Genomic DNA, 27,891 nt, shown 5'->3' on the forward strand with positions numbered 1-27,891 from the left:
CCAAAGATCAATCAGCTGCATGTCATAACACACTTTGTAATATGTGTGTGGTCTAAGCCAGACCACTAAATATGAAAATAACAAGAAAATGTGGTTTAAGCAGCAGCTGAAGTGAGTTTCTCACACAGATATGTTTGCAGTCTGCAGCACTGACCACAAAGAGTAAAATAAGACAGTATTAACAACGCCCTCTCCATCCACTGCTGTCTTTTCATTCTGTTTGCATAGGGCCTAATACCTGTCATGTGCCATAGTGGTCCGTGCCCAAAATCTGACACCAAAGTCATGCACTCATCCAATCCAGAGGGAGAAAATGTGCAGGTACTTCCTGCCTTCTCCACTCTCAAGTGCTGGAGCAGGGCCTGCCATGCAATAGCTCAAGAAGATGTCCTGCTCACATAGCTATCTTCAACCAGTAAGCCATAAAGTGATTCCCTGTTAACACTCTGAAAATTAGACCAGAGTTGACAATTAGAAACAGAAGAATGACCTTACCTCTAAATCGAGAGACCTTACCTCCAAATCAGGGGACCTCTGATTTGAGGGGAGTCTTTCTGTGGGAAAGCACTTTTTGCAAGCTAGATGGTCCCACTGCCCTTACACTGCAGCTGTACCAGAATTGGGAATGAGGCAGAAGAGTCATGACCCATTATCTTCTCATCTATAGCAGCATGTCACAGGGCAAGTTAGAAAATTTATGGGTGCATTTTTAATTTCTGTTAGGATGTATCTCTCATATATGGTCTCTAACCTGTTTTATTCATCTGTCATATACATCCCATGTTGAAGACAGTTATTTTCATAAAATAGGGAAAAAAAAAAATCAACCTGCTTTGACACAGGGCTAGAAATTGGTGGGGAATGAATTCTGAGTGTTTCTCCAAGCATGATGTCTGGGTTGTACACTCTCTGTCAGAGAGAGCATTTGTGTGAATGGTCAGGAGCAAAAGCAGAAAGTCTTCATGAAACTAAAGGTGCAAACATCTGCTTAATGGTTCAAAAGCAACACAAGAAGTGAGCATCCATCATTTAAAATTCCTCTAGCTGCCAACTCTTGTGGCTTCACAATGTATTTTTCTGAAAGTCCCTAATGCTGAGGTGGGTCATATTTGGCAATGAAAAAATCTCATATTTATTTGTAAGCTGTTCCCATTCTAAACCTTTGTGTGGATCTGAGACTCTTCTGCCTCTCTGGAAAGCTCAGCAGAACAAGATGTGTTTCTGGAAGACTTGTTTTACTCAAACACATGCTGTTAGGTTTCAACCAAGAGTCCAAAGGAGGAAGTCTAAGCTCCTTCCATTCAGACTATCATAACGAATTATTTAACAGTCTTTCCTGGATTTAATATTTGTGCATTTAAAGAATAAAAACCAGATGGCAAGTGAAAATAATCCCATTAGCTTTTGTTATTTTTTTTTTAAATAATCTTTAGGTGGTTTATCACTTTCTTGTTTATGAAATGGTTGGCAAAATTGAGAATGGCTTTACTCTTCAGCCTGAAAATATTTTTCCATTTATTTTCTATCTAACACCTACAATGCAAAGATATCAGATAAAACAGCCAGTGGCATAAATCTAGTGAGGAGTATGAGCATAGCATTATCAAAGGCAGTGGTCCTAAATTGTATCCTTTGATGAGAGCAGAAGTTAATTTAGCCTTACCACATCTGTTGTTAGGCTTAGCGTTACTATTTTTGGTTTACAGACAGGTAAAAAAGGTACTAAGAAGGTACTAAAATCATTATGGTCATTCAGTCTTACATACAGCTGGGAATTGATGTGGTTTTAAAAATAAAGACATTTAAGGCCATTTCATGGCCCATATTAGCAATGCCTCCAGCAGCAAGTAATTTGGTAGATCAGATTTTTTGGTGCTGAGGTTTTTCCCTCTGTGCTGTGTGGTGGGAGGAGAAGGGGTGCAATTTGGATGAGTTTCCACCTGGTCCCTTGGACCCCCAGTCTCTATTGGTTGTGTTGCCCCAGGCTGCCCAAGAAACCATTCTTCCACAAACCTTTGTCCTTCCACAGGCTTTAAAAAGGGCTGCACTGATCTCATGTGTGCCATGCTAGTGTTAGGAGCAAATCCCCTCCTTATTGTCATAATTTGTGGGGGTTTTGCAGTCCCCTGCTGGTGCCCTGCCTTATTTCACTAAGAGGCTGGCATTTATACAAAAATATCCCATAGAGCCTTTGGACAAATAGGTGGTTTCATCATAGTGACGGGAGTTAGATTTCACTTTGGAAACAAACCAGGCTGTAAACTGACACAAAACTCTTCCTCTGCCAAAATTTCAGTTACGAAAAAATGGAGCAAGCATCTTCCCAGGCCCTGATGCATCCCTGCTCTCTGCCTGTTTATGAGTCCTCCTCAGCCGGGATGCAGCAGGACCTGGGATCACAGACAGGACTGCAGAGCAGCTTCAGTGACAGTCTCACCCCATGGGCTGTCTGCAGGAGCAGCCCAGAGCTGCCCCAAGACTGGGAGGAGAGGATTTGGCACTACCAGCAGTGGCCTCTGCAGTTCTGGTCTTTTCTCTAGGTAGCAAGATGAATTCTCCATAGCATGAAAAATTGGTCAGAACTTTTAAGCACCGGACAAACCGGTCTCTGGATGAAGAGCTCTCATCCAAACGGTTTCCATATTAGCTCTTTGGGACCATCTTTCTTGAATGCTAATCCCAATGGCTATCAAAAAAAAACCCCAAAAACCCCAAGAACCAGATGCACAAACAGTGTCTTTAAAGCTATCACATCTAGAAAAAACTATCCTTTTAATTTGCGTTCTGTCTGATATTTGAATCATAACATTTATTTTTTAAGTTTTACTGCAAGCACAAGGAATAAGGAGCTCAGTCTGTGTCAAATATGACCATCCAAGTCAGGAACTAGGGATATGTGAAAGCAGCCACCAGAAGATGGGAGGTAGAACTAATCAATCAATTCGGACATCTTTCTGAATAATAACTGAAAACAAACTGAAGATTTTGCACTTACTTTTGATACATAGCTCCTCTTCGGCTTTTTCTAATGTCTTCAGCCACTTTGTTACCATTTGTCTGTTCAGGACTCAAACCAACACAGTGAGAGCATTGTTTTGGACTATTAGATACAATTTACCAGGGATAAAAATATGAGTGGAAAAAAAAGGTAAATGAATTTAAATATACTAATATTACATCCCCTTCTTCCTGCATTTTATCCACATTATATAAATCATGGCAACATCCAGTTGTAGACTATCAGGAAATGAAAGGTTTGTAGCAACCCACAACCCATCAAACAACAAGGATTAGAGTTTTATCGACCTAGGAGGTGATGATATACATTTCCCAAGAAATGTGAAACTCTAGACAGTTTTAAACTTTAGCACTATGTTTTATAGCTGCTATGAAATGGCACATGGAATGATGATTTTAACAATGTTATTGCTTTATTTTAAAAAATTGTGTTGGGTTCTGTTCGGGAGAAACTTATTAAATTAATGGTCTGTGGTGGGTACACTACATTCCCAGCTATCCTATACTAGCAAGAGCAAAACACTTATAGACATTAAGGCTCCCAAAAAACTCTTACTGAGACAGATAAAACTGTCCCATGAACCTTCATAGTCAATCCCTGTAGTATTTTAGACACAGATACATAGAAATGTTTATCAGAGCTCAAAAGTGTGCCTGTGCTTCAGGTCAGAGGTGCAGGGTGGGAGGAGGATGTTGGATTCATTGGCAGAGGCACTAAGCATGGTTTTACATGGATGAATTATATACACCAGATTTTGAATGATGGGATTGCCTTTTTTTTGATGGTTTTTACAGTCACTTTTTCAGCATGGGAAAAGTTCATCCCATGTGGATGTTCAAAAAACTTTGAGTTAGTCAACAACAATTAAGTCTTTGTTTACAGTCTGCCTGACGAGTTACACTGCAGTAACTGTGGGAGTGGATGCTCAACAACATCTCAGAAACCTTTAATCATGGGAAAATTATTTCCCTCAGCTCCTTCTTAGAAATGTTGAATATTCAGCAGAGGATTTATTTAGACAAAGAATTACAATACCATGCTGACAGTTTAGAAAAAGGCTCTTTCTCCTACATAAAGCCAAAATGGTAGAAAGACAGGGTCACTCTGTATGTTGCCGCTGTTAGGGCCAATTTTGTGTATTTGTAGGGCTGAATGTACTCAGATGACAAAAGAATCAAATTGTCAAGAGCTGGAGCAGTCCCTCTGATCAAACATGAAGTGATGGAAATTTTGGATTACTCTTAATATAAAACCCATTCACATCTTCCTTTCAAACACATGTACCAACTGGGGACATGCTGCTCCTTTATTATTTTCTCTTTGCTGTCTCTTGTGTGGGAACTTCAATTCTCAGGTTGAATGATTCTTCAGTAATTAATAGTCTGAAGTTCTTTATACATCTCAGCAGCCATCACGACTCAGAAAACACCCAACTCTTCTGAATGGATTGTTTAGGCGAAGCAGTTCCGTCAATCACCCAATGAGCCTTTGAAACATGTCCTGTTTTTCCTAGCCTTATTTCTCATCTGGACTTCTGAACATGCCTGTGGGATGAGAATGGAGGATGGATGATCCAAGGGGCAGCACTGGATTCATCCCTCCATCTCTCCAGTGGTGGAATCAATCTACCTGACTTAGACAGGGGACTTCACAAGCAAAAAAGCCATTAAAAGGTGTGTATGTGTCTTGCACAGATGGGGAAACAGACACAGAAACGACGGGATATAATCAGATGTGTCTTTTTAATTTAATTCAACTGAAACTATAGATTCTTGGTGCAAAAAGCCAGGACCCACATTTTCAAGGATCTAAGGCACACAACTTTTACTGATGTCTGCAAGACCCCCAAGAACACTGAAACTCCTGCAAGGCTGGGCTTTTTCCTCTGGGCTTTCCCATCCAGCAGTACTACCCAAAGGTGCAGAACAGGGCTTGCAAAAATATTTGCTGTTGTTCCATTGGTGACCTACCAGGCAGAGTGAAAAGAGCATTACTGTTGTGGTTAGTGAGCCCTGACACCTCGCATGGACTGATGCTGGCTCTTAGTTGCTGGTAGCTTCGTGCACTGGAAGTGCCATTGTCTATCTCCATTTCTGACCAGTTGCTGAATTTACCTGAAGAATTCTTTCCAGCATTAATAGGCTGCTGAACTATTTTGCCTTAGTTTTTATGTATAATGATACATCTTTGCAAGATAGCTATTCTGGTGAAACAGTTCCAAACGGGTTAGTATTTGAGTCAGGATCAAAGAAAATCAAACTGAATCACATTTGCCACAGTCTCCAAAGTAAGAAAAAGGACCATGGATCTGCTGAAACAGTGACTGGATTGTATGTCCGAGTCCTTCCCTGCCTATGGGACTGCCACCCACCTGCAAAATAGCAGTGAGAATAGTTGTTTCCCTAGCAGTGCTCATAAAACAAATGAATAAGAACCTCTAGAAGTACCTGGTCCTTTGAAGGAGCTGTTTCAGAGTTCAGCTGGGATATGTGCTAAGCTTAGATTTGATCTGACTCTGTGAAAAAGCTGGAAAAACTAAACAGATTTACTGACTCCCAGAGACTGAAGTGAACTGACATGACCTGTGGATCTAAACAGCTCTGTCCCCATTAAATTAATCCTGATGCTCTCCCTCCTTCCTGGCTACAATAACATTTGTGATTAGTTTTGTTGAAAGTACAAAACAGAAATAATTTTGGCAAACCAGTTTTTCTTTTGAATACTGCTTCTCATCAGCAATCTTTAATATGCTTTTTTGACTGATTGCTTACTAAGAAGCAGACTGGAGTCTTGCAAGTCTGCCTTGTGATCTGTTCTTGTTTGGTTTTATTTACCATTTTATTACACCAAGCCAGGTGATCAAATTATAATTCTGAAGCTTAAGATTGTTTTCTCTGATTATTTTTAGTCTAGCTGTTCATATGTTGTGCCCACCTCCTAACATTTCTATAGAAACACTATCAATATAATGTAAAATTATGTGAAGTAATCAACTGAAGAATATTAGCTTGCTACCTACTTATCATTTTCATGTTAACTGATCATCAAATTAAGAGCAAATCCAGTGAGACTCCTGTAAAGAATTCATGTTTCTTAGAAATGCATGTTGCCAAGAACATTCCCAGGTGAGGTGGAAGTGAACGGCTGTGTTTAAAAAATCTTTGTTCCGGCCAAAAAAATCAGCCACTGATATAATCCTTTCAAGACTTCAAATAAATATTTTAACACCTTTTTGCTTGCTTTCTGCTGCTTGAGCCTGTACATTTTGTTCTGGCTGTATTTTCAATTTGCCACACTGTCATGGAGGAGAGACTTTTAAAAACAGAAAGAAGGGTGAAATTATTATAAATACACAAGAAATAAAATTTCCTCAATAACACCAACTGGAAACCAGGAGCAACATCATAAGGTTCAACATCATAAGAATCAACAGATTCTTGACATCTCAAACCATGAGATTTACCCTCTCTAGAAAAAGAGTGATGCTCAGAGAGAAATAACTGTTCATCAACTAATAGATGTCACTGCAGCCCAGACAAAAACCCAGAAAAACTGAATTCACAAGGCTGGAGAAATGTCTAGCTTTTTTTCCTACATTGTCACTGTGCCATTAGGAGCCAGTCAACTGAGGAAAACATGTTTTCCTACATATGTTCTGAATTTTAAAATTCAAACACTTTTTTTATATGCTCCAAGAACTTGTGGGGTAAACTAACTGTGAACAGCAGCAATATCTTCACACTAAAGAGGATCAAATTTCAGCATTTCAACATTCCTTTGTTTTCTTTCTCCTTTTCTGGTATATCAAAGCAAGGAAGGTTATATGTCAAACCCATTTTCCACCCATGAGAGGGAAAGTCATTTTTCACTCAAAGGCCATTTTCCACATGGTCATTGTGAGCACCTCTGTGGGTGCTCCACAGTGTTACTATATGCTTAGGCCATTTCCTATAATTAGGTGCACTTAATGCACTTCATGTATTTATGTCATCTGCATACTAATGTGGGGAGATAATTTTTCTTCCATCTTCCCCTTCCAAAGAAAGTGAATCACTGAAGTGCTTTATCCATAACTGTATAATGGTGAGCCTTCAAGTGTTGCAGTTCACATCCAAGCACTTCAGAAAAAAATTTCTTGATTGTCTTATTCTGCTTCAGTCTGTGTCCCCAAGTGTTGCTGGACAGGATCATCAGTTGAAATAAAATCTGAGTTGTGCTCCTGGAACACCCCAAGCACTCCCACTGCTGATGGGTGTTCAGTCTTCAGGGCCAGAATGGAGCAAATCCAAATTAACCATCTGGAAATAATTTTAACGTTTTTAAACAGTGCTTTGATGATGTCTTAGACAGAAGCTTCACACAGATAACTGTGTCTAATACCTGCTGATAGTTCATTACTGTGTGAGTTTATCTGTTCCCTTTCAGAGCCTGTTTTTACTTTTGAGCTCCTTTAAGAAGTCCAGCTGTGAAGTTGCACTTCCTATCAAACAGTGTGTTCTCTTCTGTCATATAAACCTATGACCTAGGCATTTAACTAAGCTCTACCTGTGGCATGGATTGTGAGAAGAAATGAATACTTTCCTTTTCTCTTTTGTTACATCCACTCTCTCGTTTTCATTCCAGACTGAACTCCCTTTTAAAGCCTTTCTTCATACTAAGGCAGCGTGATCATCCTTGTTGCCTTTCTCAGTTCTGTTTCAAGTTGTACTCTATTCTTTGGGAGACAGGGTGACCTGACCCCCACACACTATTCCACATATTGGTTTATCAGAGGTAAACATGTTTAATCAGCCTGTATTGCTGAAGTAAACCTCACTTGGTATTTATTTGCTGCATCGGTAACTCTGGCAGCACCATGGCACTTTGAAACCAGATTTCAAGAGAATACTGGGAAAAAAGAATGCAAAGTCTAAAATATGAAAGAGGCAGAGGCACAAGCACAAGAGGGTCGTCTGCATAACCTGATTATTAAAAGAGCTAGGGAAAGCCAGAGAAAAGTTGGAACGCAAAGTGGTGAATTTGTAGTCTAAGGATCATCTCAGTTTGCATGACCACTGATTGCCAAATTTCCAAGTGATTGAATTAATTTATCCATTAAAAAAAATCTGTTGAACAGTCTTTCTATGCCATGTAAATAACTTTTAATTAGAGAAAGTCTCAGCACTAAAACACCAAATTAAGTGTTAGAGAAAGAGATAAGTACTGAACCTGACATTCAGCCTTACTGAAGTGCTTTACAACAAGATGCTGCAGTAGTAAAAATATTATGGAACTGACTGGAGGAAAGAAATTACCTTTTTCAAACTCATGTATTTTCATTAAGTGCATGATTCTGCCCTTTTATAGTAAATAGGATCTTTGTCACTACATTCAAGACACATCAGTTAAAAATATCTTCTCAGGAACACTGTCAAATCCTAATTTCTTGTGGAAAAGATGTTTATAATTAAGCTATATAAAAAGTTCAAAATGCATTTCTGTGCTCTCTCCTGCTTTGTCACAAGTAACTCACACTTCTTATTTTGCAATGGAGACAAGTGTATTTTTAAGCATTATCAAGACCACCCTGAAGCTGCTTCAGAAGTTACTACTTGACACTCACTATAAGCAAATGTTTATGTGCATCTTTCAGTGCTACACATTAAGATTAAAATTGCAGCCATTACAGCCCTAATTCTGAAGTGTCATTTCACAGCTAAGAATAATAACCTTTCACCTAAACCTTCTGAGGGATTATGTACTGAATATTTTCCATATTCTGCAAACTTTCAAAACTCCTTATCTTAGGTTACAATGTAAGATGTAACCAGAAGCATGTATTCTATCACCATCTGTTGAAACCAGGTGGGGCAGTGTTCTTTGTCTCTTCCATGACATATCCCTGATAACTCCCTCCAGAGAGATATCTTTTGTTAATAGGCCATCCAGCTTCACTACCTGAGTCATAAAATCATCCCATTGTGAGATGCTCCGCCCAGGGGGAGGAACCAAGCATTCCTACCTGGATATAATCTGAGGTTTGGAATACCACAGTCAGCCCTTACCCACTGGAATCCCAGAGGACAAGAGCTACATAGCCACCACTGGACCATCAGAGGAAGACCAGATCCTTCTACAGGATCACTGCTTCAACAGAATCACATCTATCACCTCAAGAGGATTGCAGCCACCATTTAATTGGACTGCAGCCACCACCCTGCCCAGCAGGGTGTCAGGTTGTATCCTGACTGGCAGTTTAGGCCAGTGTTTCTGTATTATTGCCTTGTTATATATACTAGTAAGGAACTGTTATTCCTATTTCTCATATCTTTGCCTGAACGCCCCGTAATTTCAAAATTACAATAATTCAGAGGGCAGGGGATTACATTTTTCCATTCCAAGGGAGGCTCCTGTCTTCCTTAGCAGACACCTGTCTTTCAAACCAAGACACTCCTTCAAGTGGACCTTTTTTCAAATTCTCATCTTCACGTGCAGTTGTTGTGTGGTCTGTGAATGAAAAGCTGCATATGGATGATAATGTCATAGAGGGATAACAACAAAAACAAGGACAACAGTTAAAGAAGAACCTGTGCTTGGAGATAATTTCTACGGTTCCAGTTCCTACAATTCAAAAAAGACACGAACAGACTGGATAGGGTCCAAAGGAGGGCCACAGAGATATTCAGAGGGCTGGAGAACCTGCCCTGTGAGGGAAGGTGGAGGGAAATAGTTCTTTTCATCCTGGAGAAGGCTCAGTGGGAGACTCATCAGACTACTTCAATACTTCAAGGGAAGCTACAAAGAGGATGGGAGTCTCTTCACAAAGGCACACAGAGAGGAGGTCAGCAGGTACAACTTGCACAATAAGAAGTTTCTTCTCGATCTAACAAAGACATTTTTTACAGTGAGAATGATGACACACTGTAACAACCTCTGCAGGCATGTGGTGGAGCCCCGTCACTGAGGGGTTTCAAGCTATGATGAGGCCGGGTGCTACATAATCGCATCGAGGCTCAGGTGACCTTTCAAACTCCCTTGTGTTCACCAGCCAGGGCTTGCTGTGTGACTAGAGAAGGACCAGGAGCTGGTGTGTCCCTGCTCATGTTTAATATTGTCATCAGATCACAGGAGAGTTCAGAGATCCAAAATGGGGCCACCCAAGGCCAACCAAGGCTTCTCGTACTGAGACATGTAATACTTAGAGAAGTCTGTTGCTTTCTCAGTGGGTCCTCTGGGAGAACAGAGGGAGTAGGCAGTAGCACTATTAAGATGTATGTTCTCTTCAAGTCTAGCTGAAATTTTTCTGTTGTTCTTCTATTTGGAAACTGAGTTTTTGAGAGAACGTATTAAATCTGCTTTCTCCAGCTGTGTGCAGGGTTAGCTCAGCAGTAACTCAACATGGAAACTGCCTCTCCTTTTATTTCCATGCTGCAGCTGTGGGAGAAGCCTGCTTTCCCTGCTCTATCAAACCAAGACCCACATTAAGATGATGCATTTGTGTATAAGCAACTAAAATCTGTCATGTCACAGCCCAGTCCCAAATGCCCTCAGGATTCTCTCAACTCTCCAGCTGCTTTCTTGTGTAAGTGGCTGAATAATCAAACACCAGTTGAAAATTCCAAACTTTCATGAACCTTCAAAAATGGAAATACTACAGCTGATTGGGGTAGGGCATGACAAGTTGGTAAGGGTCATAAATGGGCAGCAAACCTTCAGAGACACAGAAATCTGATTACCTCCAATACAGAAAAATTGAACTGAAGCCTCCCTTCTGCAGCTCAGCTCTTTATAATTTTAGATGCATTAATATGCAATTAAGTGATCTATTTTTGTATAACTGTCTTATGGAGGATACAGCTACATCTATCTTTCAGGCTAGTCAGTAAGAGAAGCAGCGACGCACTGTTATGTTATTGCAATGGTTGATGTCAGGTGGCCCAACAGCATCAAATCTATTATTGCATTTAGCTGCACACTTTGGTTTGTCATCTTGTTCTTCCTACCTTGAAAGCAATTTCATGTTTCACTGTTGTGTCCTCCTTCTGAGTTTGTTTGAAAGGACTGCTCTTTGTGCTGACAAACACAATCTACTTCCATATTCTGCCACTGGGATTTGATAAGGAATGGCAGCAAATGTGCTTTCTTCTCTGGTCCAGGTGGCTGGTAGGATTATAGATTTCTATTACAGTTTAATGGAATAAAAGTCCATTTAGGATAACAAAAGAAGCAGAAATGTGAATTGAAGAAAAGTATTTGCATTTGCCATGTTATAAACCCAAAAACCTGTAAAGTTTTTCTGCTACTTTTGCATTTTAGAAACCTGAACACAAGCATGTACACACAGCTACACATGCAGGCACACGGCTTAAAACTATGTCCTTGTTAATTTGTTAATCTCACCCTTGAATTTTGCAAACATAGACATTCAAAAAGCATGTGACTGTCAGTAACACATCTGTTCTCATATGCTACCGTTTTTTCTGCTTGTAACAGCCTTTTGAAAAGCAAGGCTGGTATCTTAGACTGCTTTTGGGGTGTCATTTTTCATCGCTTCCCTATGAGCAACAGTTTCAATCTGAGCGGTTTACAAGTCAAGGGGAGACCATAACCCTGTGCTCAGAGGAGTGGATGCTGGGTGATGTATTGGGATGCTGCTGAAGTTTGAGTGACCCACATCCAGCACAACCTGGAGCCCTTGCATGGAGGTACACTGAGTTGGAGGCAGCAGCCCCAGAGCTGCTCGTGAGAAGGAGAATAAAGCCCTACAGACTGTTACAGCCAGTGCACAGCAAACCACTTCTGCTGGATTGTACAGTCAGCCTTGACAGACAGCCTGCAGATGCATAAGGGGCTCCCAGATAGCTTCCTGTGAGGCCAAGAGAGACTATCTCTCATATTCAATGTTCTGTCTTCTTTATAATGCTCTGAAAACTCTTGTTCTACATAGACCAACATACTTGCACACATCTCTGTCTTCAGCAAACTCTTTGGTTCCTAATTTTTGAAGAAGAATTACGTTTTCTACATGGATATTTTCCCCATTTCTGTCTTGAGGGTTTTGTGGAAAATCATATTCTAGGCACAGGGAAGGACTGAACTCCACTGCATCCCAGCTGAATAGAAACTGTTTGGGGAAGCTAGAGGAAGGAGATGTTTTACTGGGTATGTTGATATTCCTGCAGCTGTAGCTGCTAATACAAGCTGCTCAGAGCTCGGTAAGGGCAGATGTATCTCCTGATGGGTGGACAGAGTGCAGGAAAGAGGCAGCTCTGAGGGTCACCATGCTGCTCAATTCCTTTGTTATGGGGATCTGTATAATCATCCACCAGTCCCCAAATGCCCTGTGGAGGAGGGAGTGGCAAGCCTGGGTTGACTGAACTCTCTCCTCACGTTCCTGCCTGAGTAACCACCAGCTCAGAGACAGCCACTGAGCTGAGCTGCTAAAAGGAAGGAGCTGTTGTGCCTCTGTATGTCAGTACAGCACCCACGTACTTCCTTGTTAGTGTTTGGCTGCCTTAAAGCCCTGGGGATGGACCCCAGCTAGCAGCTTCATGGCATGGCAATAACTCAAGAGAAATCATGCCCTGTTAATGCCTGAGCAGTGTATATTATTATTATTATTATCAACTTTATTATTACATATTTTTATAACCAGTTACAGTGAAATGAGCTCCCCCCAACTAATTTAAATTGGACAATTTAGAGGACGCTGGACTTTAAATGACAGCTTTGGCATTAATTTAAGATATCTGCTTCTAAAAAAAAATGGGAAATAAAAGATTTTATCAGTTCATTTGTTTTCCCTTATAGCACAATCTCAAACCACCAGCTCTCTCAGAAGGTTGCACAATGGTGGGCAAAATGGGAGCAAGAACAATTGTAGACACAGGGCAAAGACAACCTCACTCCCAGCTGAGAAGAGCTGGGTTTCATGGTGATGCTGATGCATTCAGGGATCTCTGATCATTTCATCTCTCCTTTGTTTTATTTTTTGCCATTTAAGAGGTCAGGAGCTATATGTATCTTACCTTTATGCTTTTCCTAGTCCAAGCAAGTCAAGACAAGATCCTACCTGTAAGACAAAATTTGGAGACAGATTTTAAAAGTAACATCCCCCCCTCCAATAATGCAGTGATGATGGTTTCTTACAGAAAGACTTGCATATTATTCGTATAGTCTTTTAAAATTCAGAGCAATCCTAACACTCCCTCCTCTACTAGCAGCAATATATTCCCAATACCCTCATTCGTGAGCTTTGGGAGAAACAAAGCAAAAAAACCTTCAGGAGATATAAGATGGAGAAGAAGGGAGAATACAGCAGAAGCTCCAGCCAAAAATCTAAGAATAGCAACGATTCAATTCAGGCTAAAAATATCTTCATTTCTAGTGACAGGATCCAGATGTGGAAAAAACGCCAGTCATGTCATTCAGCTCTGACCCAAGCACATACAGTGAAGAGTGGAAGCAAAGAAATGGCAGTTGAGCAGAGTTATAAAACTGACCTGTGGGTTCAGAAAGCAGCAGTATTTCAGTTCCCACGGCAAAGAAACCCAGCTAGCTGGGCTCACCCGTAATAAAACAGGCCAGTGTTTTTTATATCCAAAAGCTTTAATAGCTCATGAATGTCAAACATCCTTTGCCAGAAATTAATCTCTGCTTTGCAAAGTCCTTTCAGCTCTCCATGCTGGCTCTGAGCTCCTGAACTCACTGCAGGTTTCCTGATTTGTTTCTGGCAGAGGAGAGCTGCAGAGCTGACAGCACTCCCGGCTGGCTGCCCCAGTGCTCTGCCACCCCACTCAAAGGAGCTCTGGGAAGCATAGTTTGAGAGGGCAGAAGAGCAAGGGGAAATTTGTTTTCCTGGAAACATCTTTGCTGACTTGCAGCTTCCCCATGCTGGTGCTATTATTTGCAGCACATCCATAGACCTGATGAGCACGGGTTGCAATTATGGTGGTTCTTAATTGCGGGTTGCACATCCCCTTAGGAAAGATGAGGGCAGGGAAGGAATATAATCTTGCTAACCTCACCCTTGGAATGGCATTGTAAGTGAAATCAAAATGCTTCAGCTTCATAACATGCCTGCAGATCCCCCCACCTGAGCTGTGTGCCCTGGCAAGACCTAACACAACCACTTTAACAGAGCTTTGCTTTAGCAACTGTGCTGTGATACTGCGATAGAAAATTTGGAAGAGCAGCTGACTTAGACTACAGCAAAGGAGAGAGAGAGAGTCCAGTGCCAGGAGGAGATCTGTTTGATCCTTCTTTCCTATTCTCCTAGGCAAAAAAGCATGAGCTTTTTCTGTGAATTTATGGGCTCTGTCTCTGAACACATAAGGCTGAGAATAACCAGGGAGAAAAAGGCTGCCCTTTTCCAATGCAGATCTGGGAAATAAAGAGGACTTTTTTCTGATTTCCCTTAGTTCTTGGAGAAAAACTTCTGGGGCTGGAGGATGATCAAAGGAGCAAGGGAACACAGAGCTCCTTTGCTACAAGGCACATTGGGACGTGACCTCTGGTATCCTAATCCAGTACCTAATCTGGTACCTCTGGTACCCTAATCCAGCTGAATTCCATGGTAACAACTGCAGCTGTGGGACCCAAACTCCTTTGCATGGACATACTTTGGAGACCTGATAGCCTCAAACTTTAGGGACAAAAGAGATATTAAGTACCACTTTGGAGATAGTTAAACACTATTTCTTGGTCCTTTTGATTGCTTTCATGTTGTTTGTGACCTTTTTGGGGCTTACAGCATCCTCGGGTAAAGGGAGGCCCTTGTGCTTATGGAATGAAAGGCCTAGAAAGGTGAACGGGGAGAAAACAGGATGTTCAGTGTACTACAGTATCTCACAGACTAAGGATGACCACATCTGTTATCAGGGAGGCAGGGCTGTCACAGATATGTCCATGAGTGCAGCTCACTCGTGTTGCTGTTCCAGTCATACTAAACTGTCAGTCTGTAAGCAGAATGATACCAATAAAAGCTTGGGATAGTCAACAAAATCAACTGTGTTAACAGGGAATTATTCTGGCACATCACTTCCTGCTTTTTGGGCAAGTTACCTGCCAAGGTGAGACTGTGTGCACACGTAGGTGCTGGCAGAGCGCCACCTAAGCCGTCCATGAGGGACCCAGTAGGGACAAATGCAGTGTTGATCCACCGAAGCCCTCTTTTCATATTCGCTCAGGACTGAAATCGGGTGGTGTGTTGTGTAGAGATATAAAGGCAAGATACCATAAACTATGCATTCTCCCTTCCTACCCAGAAGCACAGAGGGGTGCTACATAGGTGGGATGGAGCCACTCAAGCTAGATGCCAGCCACAACACATTCTCATGGTGAGCACACACAATTTTTAATGCTTTTTTTTCATCAAGCATTTAGGTAGAATGTACAACAAGCAAGGGACTACCAGGTCAGCTTCACCCCATCTAGCACTCGAAGCCTGGTCCTCCATCTCTGAGGAAAGCCATCTCTGGAGGATCCAGAAGTTGAATAGCTGTCCCCAGGTTGTCATGCAGTGATTTGCCCTGAAAAATGGTTTCCATCGATGTCCTTTCAGGTACTGATTAACTTGTGACCCAAACTATAAACTAGAAATCTATTGCAGAACTGCTTTCACTCTGTCTATTCTGGTTACAGGTACTGCTTTTATCAAGACAATAGTCTAATCTTTTCCTAGCTCCTGTTCAGTCATTTAAAATAACCAAGCCCTGTACCTTGGGATATCTGGTCTATCCTTCTACAGAAAGCTTTGTTGCAGAGACAAGTAAAATTTGGATTTCTATATATTCCCTCAATATATGCTGTCCATATTGCTTTATTATGAGGGGAACAAGAAGTCCAATCTATAGAAATTTTGATAAAGCATTTCTGTTCATAGGATCAAGGATTTCAGTCTTTAGGCTGTGTACTTCACATCTATTCCTAAATGTTTGAGTGTCCCTCAAGTCTGATTGCTTTGGCATCCATATTACCTGTAGACTTAGAGCATTGCAGAATGTGCTGGACTTCCTACAGTTGTGCAGTAATTCGCTGTTTATTTCATGTCAACCATCTGCTCAGACCTCATTTTTCTCCCACATGCAGCTTGGTTGAAATCCAGAGACATCAAAAAAAGAGTTAAAAATGCAGGGATTTTGAAGGCAGAACAGAGTTGGTCTGTTTTCCTGCCAGCTACCTAAGTTTCCACAGCATTTGAGTTGTACTCCTCAAAAATGTATCTACCAAAACATCCAAGCATATTTTGTTCCTGACTTTTTTGTCTGTGTAAGGAAAAGTGGCTTTAGAATAATAGCTCTATATATCTTTCTGAGGTATATACCTGACTTAAGCAGAAAACAAATGTCTGTGTATTGACTGGAAGGAGATTAAATTGCATCTGCTCTAGAAATAATGCTAAACACATAACTCATAATGGGAGGCTGCCTGAAGCCCCTCTGTCTTCCATCACTCTCATGACAGACTCCCACTTTCCTTCGAGCTGGGTGGCTGTGACTAAGGAGGGTTATTCTTGGTGTGCTCCTTCAAGCTCCTTGTGCTACCCATGGTGAACCTTCTCCAAGGTACAGGCAGAGCTAAATCCATCAGGACATTACCATACAGCTGGTGGGTTCACAAGCCAGGATACCAGCATGTGCCAAGAGAAGCATTTTAAGAAATTAATATGACTCCTATAATTCTGAAGTCAGAATGTAGCTTGTAGGGCTGTGCACTGGAACTGCCTCTTGCACTGGTATCTAACCACAGTGTCTACAGCTGTTCCCTGTATCACTGGCTATGGGGATTTTTCTTTACAGGGAATAGGTTCAGCCAACCTTTATAAACAGGAATGCTGTGGTTGGGTTAATTCATTGCCATATGAAAAATACAGACATTTCAGAGCTGAATCAAGAGTTCTGTCACCTGTCTATGACAGGGAGAAGGTTGCATCACATCTCTGTTACCCAGCACCATGAAGATATGCCACCAAGTTAGATGGGAATAGGAACTGTGTTGAATGGAGGCCTCTTCTCATGAGCAGCATATTTCTGTCTGTGCCACTTCACAAAGATATTAAAGATTCCTAATAAATCCAGTGCAGATTTAAATGGGTTTAAACTCATTTCATCAGTTAGAGCTATGGTCAGTGCTGCACACCTGACTGCTATGGGCCTACATGTGGTGCTGGCAATGGTTGTGTGCACAAGACTTGTCCCAGCAATGTTACAGAAAGAGCAAAGGTGGCACAAATCATTTCAGTGAGTATAGTTTTCGTTATCTTTGAGGACAAGTCACACCTTACCAAGATATGGGCAATAAAGTGTGTGCTTCAGTTACTGCCTTGAAGCTTGAAGCTGCCTTTATGCCTGCACATAAAATAGGCAAGTGCTGAATATTGGGGGGAGGAGGGTACTTGTTTGGTCAAGTAGCAAAAGAAAAATGTTCCCAGCTGAAAGAAAAAAGCAGAAAATAAAATAGCAGGCATCAGCTTCCAGGTTTTTCAAGCTGTTTCTGTTGTTGAATCAAGAAACAGAAGGGACCTTTTATTGTTTTGAAACTCATTCCTTGATCTTTCTGCTGTGTAAGAGGAAAGGCAGGAGAGTAGCACGATTTGATAGACCAAGTCAGAAAAATACATCAAACTAGAATACAAGAAGCCCTTGGCTAGCTAGAAATCTCAAGGGCTTTGATGGGTAGAAGAGCCACAGTTTTCATACAGCAAGTTCCAAGTGAAACTATATCCTTGTCTGAGTGGGTGAAAAGCCCATCATGTATATGAGAACAGTATCTAATAATTCTATACTAAACCCATTAATAAAAATCATTAGTAGCTATTTCCAATTTAGATGGAAATTGCATGTTTGATGGGTTATCACTAGTTTAATTTGTGATGAATCCAGCAACTATTGGGCTGTAATGACCTGAACCTGGATAAACTCCTGAAGGATGCCATGGGATAATTAAAGACACTTTAAAATTCTTTTCTGACAGTTTCATGCTCCTTCTGAGTTTACCAACAAATACTGACAAAAACATCATTCTCTGACCTTATTCATATTTTTAGTTGTTGAAGTTCAGTGCCACTAGGATGGGATATTTATAGCAACATAGAAATACTAAAGTTGTGCTTACAGCGAGACTAGAAATGCAAACTTTCCTTAAAACTTATTCACGAAACCTTTGCTCTTTACAACACAGTGTCATATCCCATTCAGAAATTTAAAATGTCTCCTGGTTTCATTCTTTTCTATGTAAGAATTTAGTATCACCTTCCTTACCCCTCTGCACACATTGTTTTAGAACAATTCATATTCCTTTAAAACTCCTGTTGATCCATGAAGAAATACTGAACAAGACTTGGTTTAGGTTCAATAAATAATTCTCTTGTAATTTTTGCTACTTATTATCATTTTATCATAAAACTCTTAATACCTGGTGTTTTACTTAAAACTAGACCTTCTGAAATCACATGATGATGTGAACACTTCTGCTTTAAAAAAAAAAAAAGTGTCTCCTCCACAAATTTAAGTAAATAAAACAATGAAAAAAAATCGTATGATGGACTTTGGAGCTTGGTTTACAATTGAAATTTTAAGAAGGGGATCCTTTCCCATGCTAGGTAAATAACCATTTGTATTAATAAAAATAAAACAAAAATCCTATTTTGCTTAGGGGCATTTGGAAAAGAAACTACTTTTGTTGTCTTTGTAAACCACAACAATTTTTACTTTGACCTTAATTTTTGGCTGCCCATCCTGTTCATAATAGCTCAACCCCTGCTAACACTCACCACAGGGAGGTCTATAATAGAAACTTATTGGCATCCTCAAGGCTATTTTCAGCTCAAGGTGAAGTAGGATGCCTCAATACTCATTACAATAGCACCCTGCTAAGTTTGAGTCTTAGTGGTTTATAAAACACATATCTTGAGGTGAAAGGTGATATACGCTTCCTAAATATTATTACTGAGATGATCATCTTTTACATCATCATTTCCTATTTTAGAAAGAGAAAGCATGAAAAGGCTGTTTAGTGAGTGTGTTAAGCTCACACATGACAAATACTGGTTGATTCACTCCTCAAAGCATTTTGTGATAGCACCAGGTACACACATTTCTGTACATTGAAATACTGACTGTCCACCTACTGGTCTGAAGAACCAGTTTATAAAATTAACTGTAGAGGCAAAACAGTAAAAAAAAATCAATAAAATTCCTCGATACTTCTCATGTGAAATGATCAATGAATGAGCCAAAGGAAAACAATCTTCCAAGAAAATATTTAATGAGGTCAAAATAAGAACTGCAACTACAGCGGTAAGGAAAAGTCTAAGTCAGTTTTGATTCATGTCCCTGTACCCTAAATACACTCAGGTTGTAAATAGAACAAGGGAGGGAAGAAAGGTCCAGGGTACTTTCTGTATCTCTGAACTCATGCCCATACCTTGGCACAAACAAAAGGTCACATTACCCAATCTCCTTACATGTGCTACTGCTTGTGTCCTACAGCTGCTAGGAGCCTGAATGTGTGCTAATAATAACCACACAATCCAACCTCTCTCAGTGAGACATGGAGGAAAAGTGCTAAGTATCATACTACAAGGCCCAGCAAACTCAGAAGAAAAATGAGCTTAGCCAGTCAAACTCAGGCATGGTCACCCCATTTGGTATCAAGAGCAGTGGGCAGCATCAAATCAAAGAGCTTGTGTGCAGTAAACTGGTGAAATGCTGCCAATAGAGAGTTTTAAACATCCTTTTTTCTGATGCCATGTTTTCCACTTGATTCCCATTTGCATGGGCAACCCACCCTCCTGGGATGTGATTGCAGTGGGAATTCCCAGGGTGAGAGGTCTCCTGGAATACTGAAGAAAATGTATGATTCCTGAGGTCTTCATGGTGGGGAAGCCATGCTGATACAGCCGTGTGCCCAGCTCACCCCACTGGCCTTCAGGCAAAGAAATGATGTAGTTCTGCTCCAGAACCCAGCCACAGTGGTTTGCTGCTTTAGGGCATTTTGCTTGGTGTTGGACAACTTCCCAGTGAGTGCAGCCATCAACAGACAGGCAGAGCCATGTGGTGTGCCTGGCTGCAGTGCATCATTATTTTGAACAGAGATAACAGCCCAGGTCCATGAAATGGATTTCTCTTTCCATTGCAGAATAAAAAATGAAATATCTCCTGGCACTGCCTCCTCCTCCATCTCGGGCTCTCAGTGCACATTACCATGGCACTGCAGCACTGGCAGGTGAGGACAAGCACAGTGTGTGAAGCTAAAGCCTAAGAAAACTTGTTATTCCATCTCTGATAATAGCCAGGGGGCTATTAAGACAAAGAAGGCTAGGCAACCAGAATGTAACACTGTCCTGGAGACCTCCAAGGAATTGCTGCTCAGGGACTTTAGGAGCTGAGAGTAAGGCTTGTTATTCCCATTTCTCCCATCTTCAAGGAAACACTTGTCCAGTCCCAGAGTGTCACTCTGCAGTGAGAGTCCCACCAGTCAGCCATGTGTTGCAGACAGTAATCTCTTGTTTCTTTTGAACCCTCTATGCAGTGCTCCTCGTTTGTGCTGTGAAGCCAACTCACCTTTTCTTTCTTATTTACTTCTTCTGTTTGACCCATGATTTTAGACTTCTGTCACAAACCCAGCAGAGGCACAGAAAATCAAGGAAGTGACATTGACACCAGTGATGTCCATGTCCTAGTGACCACAGGGACAACAAAATGTTTTTGAAAGCTTTGGGCAAGGATATCTTCGTCCAAGCTGACATACTCGTCCTGGCAGTGTTGCTGTGCTGAATGCTTCCTAAAATCTTCCATATTGTCACTTCCTTGGAAAATGAAGAAATATATCAAATATAACAACTGCCCTACAGCAGGAAAAGAGTATGTTATTAAAGGAGCAGATGCTGGGTGCTCACAGTGTGAGCCTCTGGCAATTTAAATTACCAACAGAAAGGTTCTATGAACAGGATGGAAACTGCCCAGAAAACATTTCTGTTATCAATGGACACCATGTTTTACACGCTGTTTGAGCAGCCAAGAGAGATGTGCCATTGCTGGGGACCTGGGGATGAGCCATCTGCTGATTCCCAGCAGCCATCTGAGGGGCAGGCACAAGTTATCCAGCAGAGGTGCTGGGAGTACCAGAACAGTCTGCACCACACAGTCTGACACAGCTGCTCTACTATGCCAGGATGGGCTGTGTGACCTGAGAGACACAGTGCAGGTATGAATTTTTGGATGTGCAATGGAGAGTATGATGGATATGCCTTGTGGGAATACAGCCTGGCAGACAGTTGTGTTATAGATCCTGTGGCTGCCCACCACCACCATGTTGTAATTACTGTCCCTCAACAACTCGTTCTCTCCAAGACCTCCAGAGATTTGTGTAGGAAAAGTCCCTTGAGCCATGACAGGAACAGGGCATCTCTGTGTATGCACATCCAGGCTGTGAGCAAACATCAGCTGGGTGAAAAGTTCAGGAGACCTTTTCCAAAGGAGCTGAAAATTGTCAAAGCAGAGATAAGCCACAACCTTTACAAATGACAAAAAGCTGTAATCCTGGCCCAGTTACACCCCTTCAGCAAACCAAGCAAGTGCTGGTTTGGCTGTTTTCAGAATCAAATTGTAACACTGAAATGGTGTATTACAAACACTCGTGTCCAAGAACTTTGCAACACTGTTTTCTACAAACTCTTATTGTCTGGATGCCCACTTATTGGTTGTTCACAAATCCTTCTCTGATTGCAGCTTATTGTAGCAGGAAGATACTGTCACCATAGCTACACTAAATGCTCCAGTACTGCACATAGCTTGCCATCAGGGAAAGTTGATTTATTCATTTGAAATGGGGTTTGTCGGATTGCATTCTCACAAAAGCATGTTTTTTTAATGTTACAAAGCTGATTACAAAGTACTGATGGGGGAAGACATTTTAGCTGCTCTCTTCTGGTTTTACATCATCAGTTCTCCATTGTGCCGTTCAGGTCATGCTCTTAAAATTAGTGAGTTATTTCAACAGCAGAATTCCTTTTGTCACTGCCAATGCACTGGCATCTGCCATCTCAGTGAGGAAAGAAAGTGAATTTTTGGAGGCTCTGAAAAACAAAATCAGTGGATTCAGTGACCCCTGACCTTGCCTCTGAAGGTAATTCGTCAGTGAGGTCTTGGCTCTCTGATGGTTTGCATCACCTCCTTCCAGCCAATTCTGATGACTTTACTTGGTCTTCCTGAAAAGTGATTGTGCCACTGAAACACTGTTCTTCTCCTGAGTGCATGCAAAGGTGAGTGCACGCAAAGAGCAGGAGGCACTGTGAGGGACTGGGACACTTCCAGGCACTGCAGCTTCTGGGCAGGAGGGTTCAAATGTGAGCATGTGAGGCACATGGATTGTGGCCGAAGGAAGGCAAGTGTGGGTACTTAAGCAACCAACCACACTTGGGGTTAGCAGGAGGCACATTTTACCCAGCAAATGGGTTTAACATCCCTTGGCAGCACTTCATTGTGCTGAAAACTCTTTTTCACAAGATGGCCCAAGCCCTGGCTGTTCTCTCAATTGTACTGTAAGGAGAACAGACCAGGCCAGGGCAATGAGGCTGTTAGTAGCTGAGAATGTTCAGAAGATGAATCCCCACTGTTGCTCTAAGCTCATCCTCAGACACTCCAATCACACCAGACCCATGTACCATTCTGGAGTGGGACCCATGACAAACATGGGCAGCCAGTGACCAGCAGCGCTGCCTCACTCATGCACAACATGAGTGAGGGCTCCAACAGCTTTCGGCTGCTTCAGTCATGTAAGAGGAAGAGAAACTCAGTTTTCATTCTCACAGCTCTTCTTGGAGATAATTCCTTGTAGACCAGACTGGCACCCGGGCCAGAGAGACATGGTCACCCGGGAGGATCTGTTTAGGTTGGTCCCTCCAGCTCTGTAGGACAGATCTGTAACAGCATGAGGGTTATGAAAATTTGTCAGCATCAGCCTGAAGTCACACAAAAAATCTGACATTACTGCAGTACCTTTCCACAAGGGGACTAGAAGATCAGGGGTTGGACTAGATGAACTCCAGAGGTCCCTTCCAACCCTAACTATTCTGTGATTAATATAACCAGAACCTGGGTCTACCTTGTATTTACAGTTCCACATGATGCTCCAGCCAGTTCCTTTTATTGTAAAATTTAAAACTAATTACTATGGTTAAATCCACACTTCAATATGGGTAGAACCAGTGGTCAAATCAATTGTATTTATGTTTACAAGGTTTTATCACCTGAAGGCCCTTGGCTAAGGGAATTAGCCCATAGGAGCATGTGGCAGCATTTGAGGTTCTCTGAACAACCAGTGAGCTGAATTGTCTGGCTAACAATTAATTAGTTGGAGATCCCTTTGGAGGTAATTACCTTCTACTGCCTATTAAGACAACACCTGACAAGATTATTTACCACCTCATTACACTGCTTTGTCTAATTCAGCTGCTCTGTTTTCCACATTAAGCACTATTAGAAAACATCTACTTTGTGTCATCAGCAGGCTAAATGATATTCAAGGGCTTCCAACAACAGTGTGGAAGGATGATAAAATATTGAACAACTCCAAACCACACACCACTATCAAGGTACATAAGGCCACATTTTGGCCAAGCACCACAGCCACTGCTGGGCATCTGAGGATATTAATAACAGATTTAACTTTCCCTAGAAGGGATTAGCTTGGAAGGGAAATGAACCCCCAAACCATGCTTTCATGAACAACAAATATCTTATACAGTTGCCTTCTCAGGGATAAAAAAGTCATTTTTAGATGAAGACAATAATTCCAAATCTTGGAGGCTTGAAACTGCCTGTCAAAAAAAAGTTTGATGACAGTGGAAAGTATTTTGATGTCATATTGTGTTTACCAAAAATATTAGCCTAAATAATTAAAAGCCATATTGAGCCATAAATAGCATAATTTTGGATTAAAAATATCACTAGGTATTTTAAAATTGAAACACCTGACAAGGCCAATGTTCTTCAGGGAAGAACTTCAGTTTTTATGAGTATTAATTTTTTAGCTGTTTATTTATTCAAATTCTAAATATATACATCTTCTGTAAATCAGTAATGACCTTCACTGAAGAATTGCTCTTAGATTCTTCAGACATAGGAACAAAGCACCTACATCAGCTATCTGGGGAATGTTTCAGAACAAAATCTGTTTTACCCTATTTGCAATATGTGCTTGGAGATATTTAATGTGCACAAACAGCACAGACATTTATCTTCATAATGTGGTTGTACATTTTGATCAATCACATTTTATTCAATGCTTATAAAAAGTGAAATATAGAGCATTCTTTAAAAGTCCCAGCAGCCAATATTTCTGTTTCTATCCAGTTTACATTAACTTTATAAAGACTAATCAGTTTCCACTCAAGGATTAAGGGAAGTAAGCTTGTTAGTTTGTAGGTGTATACACACCACATAGCAGCATGCTCATCCCCCATTTGGATCAGAAGCTTTGAGCAAGCCACTGCCTTAAAAAAAGGCCAATATGACAACTGATGTTTTTGTAGTCAGAAGTGCTAAGTTTCATTGTGGCTCATGAGGCATTCAGAAAGAATACATATTTCTCTCCAGCTCTTCCTTGAGTTCCACATACGTTCTGGGACTGCAAGGCAAGTACGCAATGCTGCCAGTGTTGTATTGTTATTTCATGGCTAGAGCAGAGAAGTTGTTTGGCATCCTTAAGATGCGTAACTGTACTGAGGCAGAGCTTCATTTACATTTAAGCAGCTTTTTTTTTTACATACTTTGGCTATTTATTGCAAATCTACAGTAGCTGAAATATGAACATTATTTTGTTTCCACTGAACCCCCCGCCAAACTCCTGCGGGCAGTGCTGGGAATGTAGTTTGGAGAGTTTGGTTCTGAGTGCCAGTTTTACATTTGATGCAGGAAAATGCTTCTGATCAGAAGGTTTTGACAAAAACACCCAACCAAAAACAAACCAACAAAATTTTTCACGTGGCCAGTTAAATGGATGGACTCCACTTGTAGGTGAATAGTGGCCTCAGAGGTTAGCAAACAAAACTGGGGCTGTGTTTGGGCTATGAAACTTGGGTATGAGGTAAACTAGCATAGCTCAGTTTTTTCTTGTCTCAGAGACTGGCAAATCATCACTCACCTTCTCAGATGTGCTGTGAAGTTGAATTACTCAAGATAATTTTTCTAGTCCTAAGAAGTCCTAAGGTGTTGTTAATGATTATTCCCAGAGTACTGCCAATCACCACAAACCTCTTCTGGGTGACAATCTAGGCAAGACCAAGACAAGATTCCAGGTATTTCTGAACTTAGAACTTATTAGAGTAACTTATCATACATCCTTCATCACATTAGTTAGATCCAGATTGCAGGAGATAGTTCACCTTGTCAGGATATAAATGACTAAAGTCAATGTTGAAAATGGGACTGTGAAGTTACTCATCGCAAGCCTGAATGAAGAGAAACCATCTCAGTTCTGTGCTTTGCCAAGCAGGACAACTGCAATCTATCCACTGGGGAAAAAAAAAAAAGAGAGAAAAAAAGAAAAAAGAAAAGAAATAATGCATCCAAAGAACTTTGCGAGTTTAAAGCAGATATAAAATGTATCATCTGTTAGGGTTAAATAGAAAAGGCATTTCTTTGGCTGAGGGCTACTGGAGACAATGTGTGAGAGAGAATTCAGGGCACAGACAGACATACAGAGAAAAGCACAGGGGTTTCTTTTCCTATTGGTGAATTTATGAAGGATACTTATTCTGCATCAGACAGGACAGTTATAGCAGCTGGAAACTTTCATAATGGCCCTGGGTCCACAAACTGTGGCTTTTGTCACCTTCAGATGCCACATTTGAATGGTGACTGTGAATCTGCAACAGCCTGAGGAGCCTTAACCTCAAATGCAAAGGCATCAGTAGTTAGACCAGGACAGACTGAGATGGCATTCCCAAGTCACCCTCTACAAAATCAGTTTTACTTCTCTTTGAAAACTTCTACAGGACATGGTCATTGCCCACTCAATACCCAAGTTGCCCTGCTTAATAAAGAAGATAATTTACTTTATTCCAAAATCAGAGCCAGCTTTTCATCTTCCTTGGCCCATGGAAATTCCATATGTACTACAAAACTTATCCTGACTTCATTAAGGAGAAGATCATAAGGTGCTGTGTTTTCTTAGGGCAACGTTAGATTGTTTATTGAAGTAAGAGAATATTTTTTGTGTTATAGCCTCTCTGACAGAGAGCATACCATAATTTATAGGCTTCATGGAAAGGGATGGTAAGCATTATTCCAGAAATGTGAAATGAGACAAATCAATGGAAATGAGCAAACTAATAGCCCGCATAGGTGTCAGTAAATTGCTTGATTTCCTTGGCTTTTAATGAGATTATCTAATGAACAGCATTTCTCTTTAACTGCCTACTAAACAACCAATGATTATGAACTGATGTTTTTTTATTTAACTGGTTATTTCAAATAAAATAATCCATTTCCTTGCTTTCAAAACACAGTGCTGTTTTGCCCTGGTGTCTGCACATCAGTGATGGGACCAGCTTTGGGCCATGGTGGCTCATGTTTACCAGCCAGCCCATTGTCTGAATGGGTCTCTTAAGAATATGAATTCAACAGCAGCAGTGATAAAACTTCAATGCAATTTCAAGGAAAATAGTGCCCATTGTTGCTTGCAGCATCTTTGCTGTCTGGTTTAACTCAGTTCAGTTCACAAGTATAAATAATAATTTCTATCAGCCTCTTGCTGCCCTTTCAATCAGTTACACATCGGGGCCACACAGACATAGCTACATTAACTCACCTCCCACATAGCAAAGGCACAGCAGAGAGACCTTGTCCTGTACATGGGATGAATCTTTGCTGCACTGGTGCTGGGGAAGCCCATGAGCTCTGAGCACACTCAGATGTAAGGCACTGCTTATTATTCCCTGTGGGATGCAGCACAAGTCCTCAAGGTCCTTGAAGATCTCCCAGCTGGAAGTGGCCCACCACAGAGCATGGCAAGGGAGAGACTGGATCATGCTGCACTTGTGCAAACACTCCCTGTGAAGGCAGGCACCATTGTTTGGGTGGGGAGGGCTGGGGGGAACTGGGACCAGCCCCACCGGCTCTGCAGAAACACAGTTCCTTCATCCCCTCCCAGCAATGGACGCGCCCTGGGGCAAGTCCTGCTGTTTTCTGGTTCTTTGCTCTGCGGCAAATTAAAAAAAAAATCTCATTTGCAGTAAAACCTTTGGCCTTCTGAAGTGACTGCAGATGCTCCATAAAAGGCAGTGCTTGGTAGCTGAATCTGTCACCACTCCTAAGGGGAGCTTTTGGCCCCTTGAGAACTAATCTGATGACCTGAGATCTGTAATTGCTGCTCCCTTAAGCTCCAGAAGATAACCCTGTGCATAAATCACCACAGCAATCCAAACATGAGAAAAGCACTGCTTGTTTTTTTTTCCCCGCCCTCTAACAGCTCTCCCCGCTTCTCAACATGATATTTAGAGAGGAGGAACAGGAAGGTCAGGGCAGGCTAGCAGAAACTGTTTTTGTAGGCATTTTGGCATAAAAGGGTCTTGTTACTGAGCTATACAACAAAAAGAGAGTTGCATTTGTATATTTAAAGTGTTAAATATAACATCTGGTGTCTCACCGAGAGCTGTAAGGACTGCTGTGGTTCCCCTACTATTGTTTGAAAGAATGCATTCCTTCACAAAAAGCCAGCAAGTTTATCTGACTGATGGAGAGTCCAGGCTGTCTCTCCTATAAGGCAGAGGCAGGAATCACTCCATTGCTGCAGTGGGGTTTGTGCCACCATGGCAGCAGCTGCAAAGAAAGCAAAAACAGTGATAGTAGGTCTGGCTGATCACTGCACTGATTTACTTTTCTTATTAG

At 41.3% G+C, this 27,891-nt stretch overlaps 1 protein-coding gene and 1 long non-coding RNA gene across 6 annotated transcripts in view; both read right to left on the bottom strand.

Annotated features, from left to right (window-relative positions):
• The window catches only part of TMEM65 (transmembrane protein 65), a 109,039-nt gene that overhangs the window by 1,401 nt on the left and 79,747 nt on the right, over positions 1-27,891 (bottom strand). For 2 of the 5 annotated variants that reach the window (XR_011148475.1, XR_011148473.1), the window contains exons 8-9: positions 13,027-13,070; positions 2,996-3,067 (exon numbers count right to left, since the gene is read on the bottom strand). Coding sequence is in view for 1 of the 5 variants with exons in the window: in XM_069005446.1 (XP_068861547.1) it covers positions 13,029-13,070 (42 nt within the window). In the remaining 4 variants the exon portion in view is untranslated. Of the gene's footprint in view, positions 1-2,995; positions 9,506-13,026; positions 13,071-27,891 lie in introns of all 5 variants that reach the window. The other 3 variants (XR_011148474.1, XR_011148472.1, XM_069005446.1) reach the window with 3 other exon arrangements.
• LOC138105452 (uncharacterized) lies at positions 19,276-27,186 on the bottom strand. Its single transcript, XR_011148478.1, has 3 exons — positions 26,813-27,186; positions 25,145-25,271; positions 19,276-22,920 (listed from the first exon to the last, which is right to left on the bottom strand). It is a non-coding gene; the product is annotated as an uncharacterized lncRNA (long non-coding RNA).

This window comes from Aphelocoma coerulescens, chromosome 2 (genome assembly GCF_041296385.1).
Source record: "Aphelocoma coerulescens isolate FSJ_1873_10779 chromosome 2, UR_Acoe_1.0, whole genome shotgun sequence".
Classification (NCBI taxonomy): domain Eukaryota; kingdom Metazoa; phylum Chordata; class Aves; order Passeriformes; family Corvidae; genus Aphelocoma; species Aphelocoma coerulescens.